Source organism: Numida meleagris, chromosome 9 (assembly GCF_002078875.1).
Source record: "Numida meleagris isolate 19003 breed g44 Domestic line chromosome 9, NumMel1.0, whole genome shotgun sequence".
Taxonomy (NCBI): Eukaryota; Metazoa; Chordata; class Aves; order Galliformes; family Numididae; genus Numida; species Numida meleagris.
The window spans coordinates 180,366-192,864 of record NC_034417.1 but is presented as its reverse complement, the minus strand read 5'-3'; the positions used below and the strand labels follow the sequence as shown (position 1 = coordinate 192,864).

At 44.1% G+C, this 12,499-nt stretch overlaps 1 protein-coding gene across 2 annotated transcripts in view; it reads right to left on the bottom strand.

Annotated features, from left to right (window-relative positions):
- Nucleotides 1-11,066, bottom strand: part of ZNF592 (zinc finger protein 592) — a 30,016-nt gene extending 18,950 nt beyond the window's left edge. For both annotated transcript variants that reach the window (XM_021407081.1, XM_021407082.1), the window contains exon 1: nucleotides 8,696-11,066. In XM_021407081.1, the coding sequence (XP_021262756.1) occupies nucleotides 8,696-11,035 (2,340 nt within the window). In that variant the 5' untranslated portion in view covers nucleotides 11,036-11,066. The remainder of the gene's footprint in view (nucleotides 1-8,695) is intronic.

Below are 12,499 nucleotides of genomic sequence, written 5' to 3'. Positions count from 1 at the left end.
TCATCTTGGAGACTGAGCGGCTTTTTCTTCCTTCTGCAACGCTCCTGCTTTGTATGAGAAAATGTAACTTGGTTCCAGACGTCACATTTTTATCTCTCTCCGAGTTTTCCATGACTCTTCAAAGAAGTCTGGCAGCAATTTGAGACATTCATTAGTCAGTTATTTCTAAAGCATGTTACCAGGATATGATTTGAATTGTGTAATGTCTGTGTTTCTCATATGCTCCCATAACCTACACTTTAATCAAGAGTTATTTGCTGCAAGTTTTACGTAACTCCAGTTTGCCTGCCACATAGCATTCAGGCTTTTCTTCTTCCAGAAGTCACATTCACAGACAGGAAAACACTCAGAAGCTCTGCCACTTCAGAACACTTCATTTTATTCCCATTTCTATTTATCAGCTTCTTCAAAAGGGGAAAAAAAAAATAAAAAAAAGCCAACAAAACCAACAGCAGCTGAAGCAGAGTGGAGGACAGAAAGCCGTATTAGCCCAACCCTTCTAGAGTGGGAAGCACAACCCCACAGCCACGGAGGTGTTTGTGAATCACAAAGTCTGAAATTAAAGCCCAGTCTTGCTCAGGAAAGTGCCTGCAAAGCGATGGCACCGCTGACCCTTCTGCTGCCCTAGAATAATTGCATAAAGGACTCTGAGCCACAGCTGATCCATTTACAAGTGTGTTCCCTTCCAGCCCAGCTGTGCACAGCACACTGGAGCAGAAAGTCAGAGCAATCTCCCTTCTCACATGCAGGCATCACCACGAAACGCCCGTGGCCAATTTTCTCACTCAGCTGAAGCCTGCACCCAGCTAGGGCAGGATCCCCATTAACACCCCACTGGAAGCTGAACTTGAGGCACAAAACCCTTCACTTTCACTTACTGCTGATGCAAACTGAAAGGGAACCAGCTTCAGTGCAAGCAGAGATGATTTACACCAGTTTTAGATCCTCTTCGCTGCTATAGAGAATTAGGGGATGTTGACAAAAGTCACATTTAAGAGATGCCCCCAAACTACAGAAATCCTCCTCGACACAACCACCACAGAGCTGCAGCAGAGAAGACAGAGCTATGCTGACAGCAAGGCATGGAAGCCGGGCTACTAAAGAAGAAAGACTGCTAACAACAACAACAAAAAGAGTACTCAAAGTGAAACAAGAGGGGAACAGAAGTGATATTTTCAGGATGCAAATGTTTTGAAGAGCCCTTGTTCTTTATATATTCAAACCAAAATCCCCCACCAGAGGCCCCCCCAAGACCCAGTTCTTCCCACACACAGCCTTTTGCAAGCTTTTATTTTTCTGCTTTAGAACTGAAGGGGCACCCAAGGCATCCCAGTTAGAGCACTGCAATGGAGATTACCAGTATGCTTCTGCTCTAACACACACAAAAAAAAAAACAGCAAGGAATTACTACTTCAAAAGTTCACCTTGAACTCTGCGCTAGCTTTCACTCAGTGCCTCACTGGGATGAAGACCAGCAACCCGCACCCTCCAGCACGTTCATTGTGGAGCTGGGTGATGCAGCTCTGGCAGCACAGCTTTCAGCAATGTGCGGCCCCAGCACACCAGTTCTGCACCTCCTGCCCCATCACCCACTGGCACAACTCTTTGCTGGCCCACCCTACAGTCTGGTGGTCTACTGCTGGCCCAAGCCATCCAGATGTCCACAGGGTTATTTTGGCTTGGATTATTTCTATTCAGCAGAAGTGGCCAGCAGAGAATTTCTTGTGCAGGCTTCATGATAGCTAAGCTAAACATTCCTTCCCAGGGCTCTCTCTAAATGACTACGTATCATTTCACTAGCACGTTCAACTTGCAGAAGAAAAAAAAACGTAATAGAAACTTAGTTATTAGTTAAAAGAAAGATCTAGACCCAAACTGACACCTAAAACCAGTCAAGTTTTAGTAAGGGAACATTCATCAAGTCCAGCCCTAAGTATCCCATACAGAGACAATGCTGCATCAAATAAACATAATTCTCAACTTTCTCAGACTGTAATCTTTCCTCCTTACAACCTCAGCCATAATTTTAAGAATTTCAGTTTCTACATCATTTCTTTTGATCCACAAACTGAACAACTGCTGTGCCCCCTGTGTTGCAAAACCTAAACTCCCAGTTGCTAAAATCATCCCTTACTGGATGACACTGGGATTCCACATCCTCACTTTCCAATCACTTGTACAACCCCTAAGGTTACATAGCACGCGTCTCCTCTCTCTTCTTACATTAGCCCTCCATCCTGCCCATCCATCAACAGCGATGTCCATCAGTCTTCTAAGCTCTGCTTCTTTCTTCTCACCTTGCACCTCCTTACACCTTGCATCCTACCAAAGATAGTACCACAGCTGTTCAAATGTCATTTTTGCTAGGATCTTTATAAATTACTTTGCTTGTTAACCAGCTCCCTTTGTACATGACCAGTCAAGTAGTTGCTAATCCCAACTACAAGACTTCGGCCCTCCCTCCAGAAGGAAGACGCACACTTCTCCATCATGATGAAGGGCACAGAGCACTTCTGCTGTGAGGAGAGGCTGAGAGAGCTGTGACTTCAGACAGAAAGATCAAGGAGGTCTCATCAACAAACACCTGCAAGGAGGTACACAGAAGGCAGTGCCAGGTTCTTTACCATGGTGCCCAGTGCCAGGACAAGAGGCACTGGGCACAAACTGGGGCAGGAGGCACCCTCTGACCATCAGGGAACACTGCTCTGCTGTGCAGGTGATGGAGTGCTGGCACAGGCTGCCCAGAGAAGTTGTGGAGTCTCCTCCCTGGCAATCTTCAAAAGCCAGGATATGGGCCTGGGCACCCTGCACTGGGTGTCCCTGCTGCGGCAGGTAGGGTGAACCAGTGATCCCTTTCAAATCAAACAATTTATGACTCTTTCAAGCAGATCCTTGAGGAGGCCTAAGTCTACTCTCCTGAAGTCCAGCAAGTTTGTCCTTCACCCTTCTCTCTGCCCTCAGGATCCTGAACTCCACTATCTCATGGACACCGCAACCAAGGCTGCCTGTGACCTTCACATTCCCACATTCTTCATGATTATAAAATCCAGATCGCCTCTCCCCACTGGCTCCCCTTTCTCTTGAGTCAGGGGATTGTCACTGATGCTACTCAGGGACTGCGGGTGGATGCAGTCCTCCATAAGGCCCAGGTCTGTGAATGTGAGACTACTTTTAACACTTGGTACAGGACCTCATCTGCTTGTTCTTCCTGGTCAATCAGCCTATAGCAAAGAGCCATTACCATACAATCCTTACCAGTCTTCCTGTTAATCTTATCCCACCACCAGGCAGAGCTTCATGTGTTCCAGCTGCTTTCACAAAAACAGACAACTCCTTCACTTTGTCTTGCTGGCCTGTCCTTCAAAACGTGCCCATAACCCCCCATCACAGGACTCCAGTCATTGGAGGCCTTCCTCTTGTTGCCAGAAGCCACCAGCTTCCAGCCTTCCTCTTCTTCCCCAGCCTCTCCTCCTCATCCCAACGCACTGCTTTGGCCTCAGGGCACTGAGTCTTGCTCCCATCCTGCTATTTCATCTCTTTGTCTGCTTCCTTCCCTCAACATGTTTTCATTGTAACATCCTCCAGCCCTTTGTTCCCATAAAAAACAAAGGGAAAATGTCCATATAAAACAGATATCAGAATCTGCCAGTACCTAAGGATTGCATTCATCGTCCTTGGTTTGGGAAATGGAGAAAGCAGTGCTTTACAGCACCAGTGGAATTTCTATCGACTTTCAATCCTCTTGCTTTCCTAATTAAAACATGAGTATGCAGGGAAGAAAAATAATAAAAAAAAAGAGAAAAATAAAAGAAGAAAAAAACAACAGAAAAGTAGCAGAGATATGGCTACTTTCTTACTTGTTTGCTGCTGGGAAATTACCATTGCAGCATGTGGTTTTACTAGCCTTTGGCAAGTTTTAGCCAATAAATTATAAAACATTGATTTAAGAGGAGGGAAGGAAGGAGAAACAAAAAAGGCAGCAATAAAATTGCTTTTAAGTAACTCCAGTGTAGGTGGTGCATAAACAGGATACGTCGTGACTCAGTGAAAAATTCTTATTGGAGAAATAAAAGGCAAAAAAAAAAAAAGAGGGAAAAAGAACAAAAGCACAAAGGTGAAAGAAAATTCAGAGGTCCTTAGTTCACATTTTGTATTTGTCTTAATTACCTCAATGGATTCTGGGTGGTGAAGTCACTAAAGAAAAACAATGCATATGAAACTTCTCTGATGGATGATGATGCTCAAGAGAATCTGAATGTACCTTGAATTCCTGCACACATTATTGTGCACTGGTGCATCATTGCCAAATCTCAAATAAGCTGCATCTCAAAACCAGTTTGTATCTTTTATTCACTACTGCTACTGGAAGCCTCTTGCAGAATTCATTCTTCTGATGATGACAAATCATCACCTGATCTTCTATGTAAAGCTTTTGAGTCTATTCTCACATCAGTGTAGCCTGTAGGTTTAAAAAGCTCCACTCTTTAAACACCACACCGAATACACAGAGCAAGTGTGCATGAGGCTGCTGTAAGGAAAAGCAAATCTATACTGCACACATCAGGAGCTGCGTGATTCCTTTTTTCTTCATTTGGAATTTGAGCTCAGTTCTGAACAGGCTACAGGAGCTGTCTGATGCTGACAAGCCACTTCTGGTGATCCCTGCAAGTAGAGAAAACTCTTCATTTTTGAAGATTTAATTTCTGAAAGAAAGTGCCACAGCTCTCACATATTGTGCCTACTATGGTGCTGAAGGAGAGCCACCATAATTTATTATGTCTCTACCAAGCTGAACTCATAAAAGCCTTTTAATTTCCCCTCATAACATCACAATTCCACTTCCTTGGTCGTTTTTCATTTATTCCAGTTTATTTCTGATAAACACTGAACAGGGACCACAAACAAGGCCCTGACTGGTACTGCAGGTTAACATAAATCCCTTGCACGATCATACCAGCTTGTTCATCCAGAGTCTTCTTGACACCAAACATCCTGATTCTCAATTGCTTCATCCTGTTCCTACTCTGTCTTCATAATCATCTAGGTCCTCCTGTAAAATATTCCCAGCTTTCCGTGGTAACTTCTTATCTCATTGGTTCAGCAAATTTTATCTACACATGCACCAAAAATAAATTATAGAACATATGTATGAATCAGCCTAATTTGGCATAATCTAGCATATATTTAATTATACTTCCCCAACAACAACAAAAAAAACTTGCTCTCGAACATAACACTGCTGTAGTCAGACCAAACAGATCTGAAGTTACAAGAAACATCTGCCATCACCTTCTGAACATCTGGACCAACGCAATACCTAAGGGCAGCATGGCATCTGGTGAACAAAATCCAACCTACCACATACTCAACTTGAGATACCATTTCTTGTAATTCTGCAAAAGAACAGCAGAGCAGTAAACAGATCCCATCAAACTCATGAAAATTCCAAGTCTTACAAGTCTCCAAAAAAGGTAAAGTAACAGTGATCCATTAATATGATCCGCTCAAAACACACAATGTAACTACCAAAGGCCTGAAATGTAACATGATGGTAAAGCTCTCAATTATGTCTCTAAAGGTCTTTCCATTCCACCTTCTCAACCCAAGCATGGTCACCCTCTCTTCCTCATAGCTGCTCCTCATCTCCCCCTTCCTCTACTGTCCAGACCACATCCATCTCCCCTCCTTCTTCCAAAACAACCGGGATCCACCGAGGTCATTCTCATTTTGGCCCCACCTAGGAAACTCATTTACCTGTTATCAGTCCCATTAATACGGACTTTACCCAAGGCCATTCAGAGAGATAATACAAAGTTTGTTCCAAACCACTGACAGGAAGGAACAGTAAACTCAATCGCCTTACTTTCCCTGTAAGCAGATAGAGGAAACACAAATACGTCAAAGTAATGCACCGAGTCATGGTAAGAAATTCCAGTTAAGGTGACAATTGATGTACAGGATAAGTTTCCATGGGGAACAAAGCCAGCTTAAGCTGTTCCCCCTCTCCAATCCAATCATGCCTGCCTCTCACTGCAGCTTGTTCACCCTTTAGTCATATCACTGCAACTGGGAACCGAGTAAATGAAAATATCGTCTTAAGAAAAGGTACAAGATTAATTCTTCCAATCAACCCTATTGGATAAGACACTTTCCAAACAAGGTGGCATTCCTGTTCTGTGCTCTCTGGAAAGTGTTTTTTTTTTTTTTTTTTTTTCAATTATTTTTGTAGGGTTTTTTGGTTTGAGGTAAAAGCACCATAACTGAGTACTTCAAAGCCTGCTCACTTTCTCAGGTTATGCTCAACATTAGATGTACATATGTCACAGATAATTGATGCACAGAATCAGACTCTATAACCCACGTAAGGTTATAAAGCAGGTATGTAAATACAGATTTAGTATCATTAAAAAAAAAACAAAAACCTAGCTTATTTTTCATGGGTAAGAGGTCTCCTTCTTTTAGTACAGACCTGGGAGCTGCAAATACTCCACATTTACCCCTCAGCTAGCAACATTCTTTCCCTTCTACTTCCATTGACCCTGATCAAGAATCCACCTTCTTGCAATAATCCAAAAGCAGGCATCCGAAAAGTCACTGATGATAACCTGCAGGCAACAACCCAGCATGGATCTGCTCTGCCACAATCGAAGTTACAGCAATTTGTTATTTGTCAAAGCACTTCAGAACATGCAAGTCAAAACACAGCTTTACTTTGAATTTATCAAAATTCTCCATCCCAGAACTCAGACGAAAACTCTTCTAGAGTTATCCTCTAGCAAATCAGTCTGTTGAGATGCAGGGATGTGGTTTGTGCCTGAGGCTGTCCACAACTGTCAATACCACCTCTGTGTGCCAGTGCACTGCCCTGCAACAGGGGTGTGCTCCAGAACAAACATGTGCACATGACCATGATTGTGCTGAATTTGCTGGAGTGTATGAAATGGAGTTTACGTTGGATTTACACTTTTACATTACTCGCAAGAGGGGTAAGAATTTCACATGAATATTTTCTATCCTCTTTTACTGCCTAAGGAAGTGTTTGTGAAACTAGCTGCTCAAACATATCCAGCTCCTATCAACATTCCTCTTTTCTTCTGACCAATATGAAAGTTTGGACCTCAGAAATTTGCTTGACAACTCGGAAAAGCTAAGCATAGCACCCACCTACTACATGGACCCCTCCAACACCATCCAATTTCAAGAGGTATTTGGTAGGAGAGCAGATACATTGAAAAAGGACTCAGCACAATACCGTAGCAAGAACACACCTTTGAGTTTAAGATAAAATAGGGAGGAGATGGCTTTGCAAGCTTTAAAATCCCCTCTTTTTCATTTTTTTCCAACAGTCATATACAGAAAAATCCTTCAAAAAAATCATCTCACATCTAGCAAATCTAACTTGAAATAAAAGACTTAAACTCTTCTCTTGGTTAAGTTACAGAATACATTATGAGACTAGTCTAAAAATACTATCAGACATTTCTCTTTAAGGAGCTCTTGAATTGATAATCCCACAACAAAAATTGGTAATAAATTTTTAATGCAACTGATTAACATTTTAGCTCACTTAGGACACTCACTGTATCCCCTCACCTGAAAGTATTTAATTCCAGACTGCTGACATTTCCTAGAAATGCATCATAGTTCAAAACCAAGTCACAGTGTTGAGAGAGTACAGTACTCACTGGTCTGCCTCAGGTAAGAAATGTGATTACACCATCACACCAATCCCTTCCAGCCTTCCCATTTTTCACCACAAAAATCATTTGCCATAATCTATTTTTGCTGCTGCTGAATTTAAGAGAAAGATAAAGGGCCACTGTATGCCCGTGTAACAGGCCTTGATACTCATGGTAGACATTTAACAAGTAAAAGGAGGTTCTGGAGAGTGCAGAACTACAGTGGCCACAGCAGAGACTGGTGCATAATGAAGAACATCCCCTTCCTGCTCATCAGCTGGATTTTCAGGAGGGACCCAGATCCATTTGCACCTCCAAGGGAATGCCTGGCAAGACGATGGAAGCCATAACAGTGCAGTGTTCACTGGAGCAAGGAAGCCACTAACAATGCTCATGAGCCAAGGAGCAGATGCTTCTTATTCCAACACTGCACCAGCTCACCCCTCTATCATTCAAAAGTAGAGAAAAAACACCAAAAATAGCCTCCCACCACACATACCATGTTGCCATCCTCTCAGCTAATCCCATATACACTTTACCAGTCTTAAAGAAAAAACAGGACCCAACGTTCAAAGTGTTACAGGAAGATTTTGGTGCAGGTTCTAGGGAAGGGAAAATTAATCTGCGCCAGATTTCCTCCAGCCAATCTCAGCGAACAAAAACCTGCTTAAGGCACCACTTGGTACTCCTCTACAACTCATTCGTGGGATCTCTGAGCTCTAACAACACCTTCCCTTGAGATTCAAGGGTCACCACTGCCTCCCTACATTCCTTTTCCTGTCATTCCCATAATAAAAGACATTCTTTTTGCTGGCAAAGAGTACAAAGAAGGCAAGCAAAGCAGTGCTAAAACATCTCTTCAGATGCACAGGGGCACACATGTATCTCAAACGTTCCCTGCAAGCACTTCTTTAAGACAATCCAACTCACTTACCACTACCATGCCTATTTTTACCCTAGAGAATAGTATCTTTAAACGCAGAGATTTAACTAATAACATTAAGATGATGACTTACCAGTCTCTCATTATCTTCTGAGGTTCTCTGGTAATGAGCTGCTAAAGCAACGTAATCCTGCGCCTGCTTGTTACATTCTAAACACTTAAGTCCTTGACGGATTAGTCTCAATGGGTCCGGGTAGAGAGGCAAGGCTGGCTGGGTGTTAGTAGAAAGTCCTACCCCATTTCCTGAAGTAGCATTGGGTTTACGCAAAGGAGAGGGTGAGTGCAAAGTCTGAGGAGTCAAAGATGCTGAAGAGCTCGCAGAAGGTGAAAACATTTGGTCTAAGGAAATTGGTTTCATCACCAGCTGAGAACACTGCATGATAAAGCCTTTGCTCTTGTGATCTCTTGCATGTTTGAGCAAGCTACATTTATTAAAAAAAAGTAGCATAGTTGAACACTGAGTGCACATAACTTCAATATGAACGCTTCGCCTACTATAGTGTTGAGTCAGGCTTTTCTCTAAGGCAAATGAATCCCCACATTCCAGACAACAGTACCCAGAGGCAGGTAAATTAATACTGGTGTCAGGTGGAGGGCTAAGGTTTGGAGTATATATTGGCACCGGATTGGCACTGTGTAGTACTTTGTTGAATGCCTCCACGATGACGGGAGCAGCTTTCTTTACTTGATGCACCAGCGGCACGGACATCTGCGTCACCTGAGGCTGATTTCGCCTCTGCACAGATGACTTCGCCGTAACAGAAGCAGCAACACTGTGGGGAACTAAATTGAGATTTGCCAAGTGCACAGCTTTGGGAAGGAGGCTGGAGGAGGTCGTCACATTGGACGGCTGCACCACGATACCCTGCTGCTGGTGCTGCTTCTTGTTCAGCTGCTGCCCCGCAACACCAACTGTTACGGCACCACCACTGCAGTTGGGCAGCGGAGATAAGGACACGAGAGACGTGGTATTTCCAGCAAGATCTGTTTTCAAACCATCTGTGTAAGGGCTCACTATATTTGACAGCTGGATAGCTACGGCAGCCCCATTTTTGGTTGAGTTCTTGCTAGCCTCGCTTTCCATAACTGCACTAGTGTCAGGGGAAGGGAAAGACTTGATAAATTCTTCAGCAGATGAGGTTTCCAGAGGTGATTCTTCCAAAGACTTGCCCAACTCATCACTTTCTGGCAAAATTCTAGTTACAGTTCTTTTAATTTCACCAGAAGATGTCTTGATAGTCTTGATTCTAACTTTGGGAATAGCTGGTGGAGAGCTGGCTGCCATGGAAGGAGAACCCTTCCCACTGCTGTCACTGCACACGCTTCGAGGACTCTCAGGCTGCTTGCTGGCCTTCCTCACCACCTCTAAGGGGCTTCGTGGGCTCTTTGGCGACTTGGGCATTTTTGGACTTCCCTTTGTCCCATCTTTAAAAGGACCAGGTTCTTTTGTAAGGTTTGGCTGATCACCTTTGGGAATACATGCAACCTTTTTGGCCTGAAGAGCTACCAATGCAGCCACGCAGGATGACAACTTGGAGTGAGTTGGCTTTAACCTCTGGCGAGGTGGTACTGATGAAGACAAGTTCAACTCGGGCACAGACCCTTTATCTTCTCCTAAATTACTGTGAGGGAGATCTCCAAACACCAAGCCTTCTCCAAGGAAGCTACTGGTATCTACCAAGTCCTTGCCTGACTCCACAAACCTCTCAGTCGCTTTGTCTTGCTCTCTCCTGCTGATTTCCAGCCTGCTCTCTGGCTGGTAGTGGATCTCCACCTTTTGTTCCTTTTTACAATACTGATCAAACATGCTTAATTCAGGCTCTGGTACCTTCCTGAAGTGATCCAATACTGACGCTCCTGTTGGCAAATACATCGAAGGAGGTGGAAAATACGGAGTTTGGGCATGTTTGGGTTTATCACCAATACTATTCTCTTTGAATGTATCCTCTGGCTCAGGGCTGGAAATTGGGCTAAACTGACTAAAAGTTGGCAAAGGCTCTGTCTTGGACTGGTCCAGTTTTTCAGAGTAACTTCTTGAACTATCACCATTAATAAAAGTCGACTCAAACTTCCCATAATTATGCACCAAAGCATGAGCCTCTGATGGCAGATCGGACCCGCGAAACCCATTGTGTAGCAGACCAGTCCCGAGGTGATTCCCCTCCTTTTCTGCCTCAAAGGACTCCTGGCGACTCGTGTTCTTCACGATAACACTCACAACAGGAGCATCGGAGGGGGGCAAGGAGTGGGATAAGGACACATTTTCATCTATGCAGATTCCTGATGACTTCAGGTGATTCTCGTTCTCCTCCCCAGCTGATGGAATGGTCTCCTTGGCATCAAGGCTAGTTGGATCAGGGATGTCAAAAGCAGCCAAGAGGTCATCAAAGTCTGGGGTTTTCATGTCCCCCATGGTGAAAGCTACAATTAAAAGCAAAATACTTTGTCAGGTATATTTCTCTCAAGGACAAACTTCGTAAGGTGTTGATGCAAGCAAGTCAAACATAAAAACCACAACTACCAAAACACAAACACAGCTAGGGACATCTGCAGCAGACACTTCAGCTTCCATTTCAGCTGCTCCAAGACTGACTGTTCACACACAAAGATACCAGCTCTGCAGGGCCTAGCTTCTTAGCACAAAGGCATTCAGGCCAATAAAGTTCCCCAGGGGAGGGGAACCCCACTCTGTCTTCTGCAGGCCCACCAATGGCTGGTATCAATTCAAGCTGCAGCCACAAGGCTATTTTCACCCAACCGAGGGTCTCCCACTAGCTTTAGTTCTTAACTGCTGCCTTGTCCTCACCCTCGAGATGCAGAGGCAGGTGACAAGAGACAGGAGCTGTTCAAATCATGTGCTGCACACAACTTGTACCCTCCAGAGCTGTTCAAGGCATTGCGAGACAGCAGCACTTCACCAACCCTGGTCCAACAAGCCCATGCTGAGGACACTCTTTCACCCTGATACCTCCCTGCTCTGAGAACAACTGTCATCATGAACCTCAACAGAGAAGATTCTGAAGTGCATTACTACATTTGGGGTTGTTTTAGGCTTTTTTGGGGGGGGAAGGGGGGAGGGTGGGGAAGGAAGGGAATGCTAAAAAGCAACAGTGACTGCTAATTTCTCAACAGATTGCTGCATGTGAAGAATTCAGTCCTGCTTCAAGGAAGAAAGCAGGAAGTAAACAGGTGACCCATAAGAAATAGCCCTGAAAAGTGAAATGAACTCCTACCCATGGCAATTTAAATAATACAAGTCTACAGTAAATATTTCAGTACAAAAGCTCAAAGCACTGTAAACCAAGCAGGGGTTATCTGCATCAGGAGGCAATCCTTAATTAGGTAATGATGCCACCAGGCAAAACTGCCCACAAAGTAAAGGATTGTATCTAAATCATAACAAGAAATGATATTCCCAGACAGCTCTCCTCACAAGCCCTCCAGAAGGGAGTGGGGCTTAAACACCAGCCACAGAGACCTGCGAGAACAATAATCAAGCTCTGATCAAATCCATGATGAAAACTGACAGCACAGGATCAGTTGAACATTTCATTACTGTAAGGAATACTGGTCTTGCCTGCACACTTAACCAAAACACTGGAGCAATATAAAGACTTCCTAAACATTTAATAAGCCATTCTTTTAGGACGTTTCATTTCAAAACCACATTTGTATGACCTGATGTATATAGGGAGGAAAAAAGTCAAAGGGCACCAGTTCCTGCTTGGCAAGGGGCACCCACAGGCATAGTAACTCCTGCCACATTCACTTGATTTGGGATGCATCAGCACTGCCAAAGCCAGCAGCAAGTGTGGGAGATGGAGGGGGTGGCAAGAGCCCAAAAGAAGGGGGAAGAGCTGGGAGCAGAGGTGCAGGC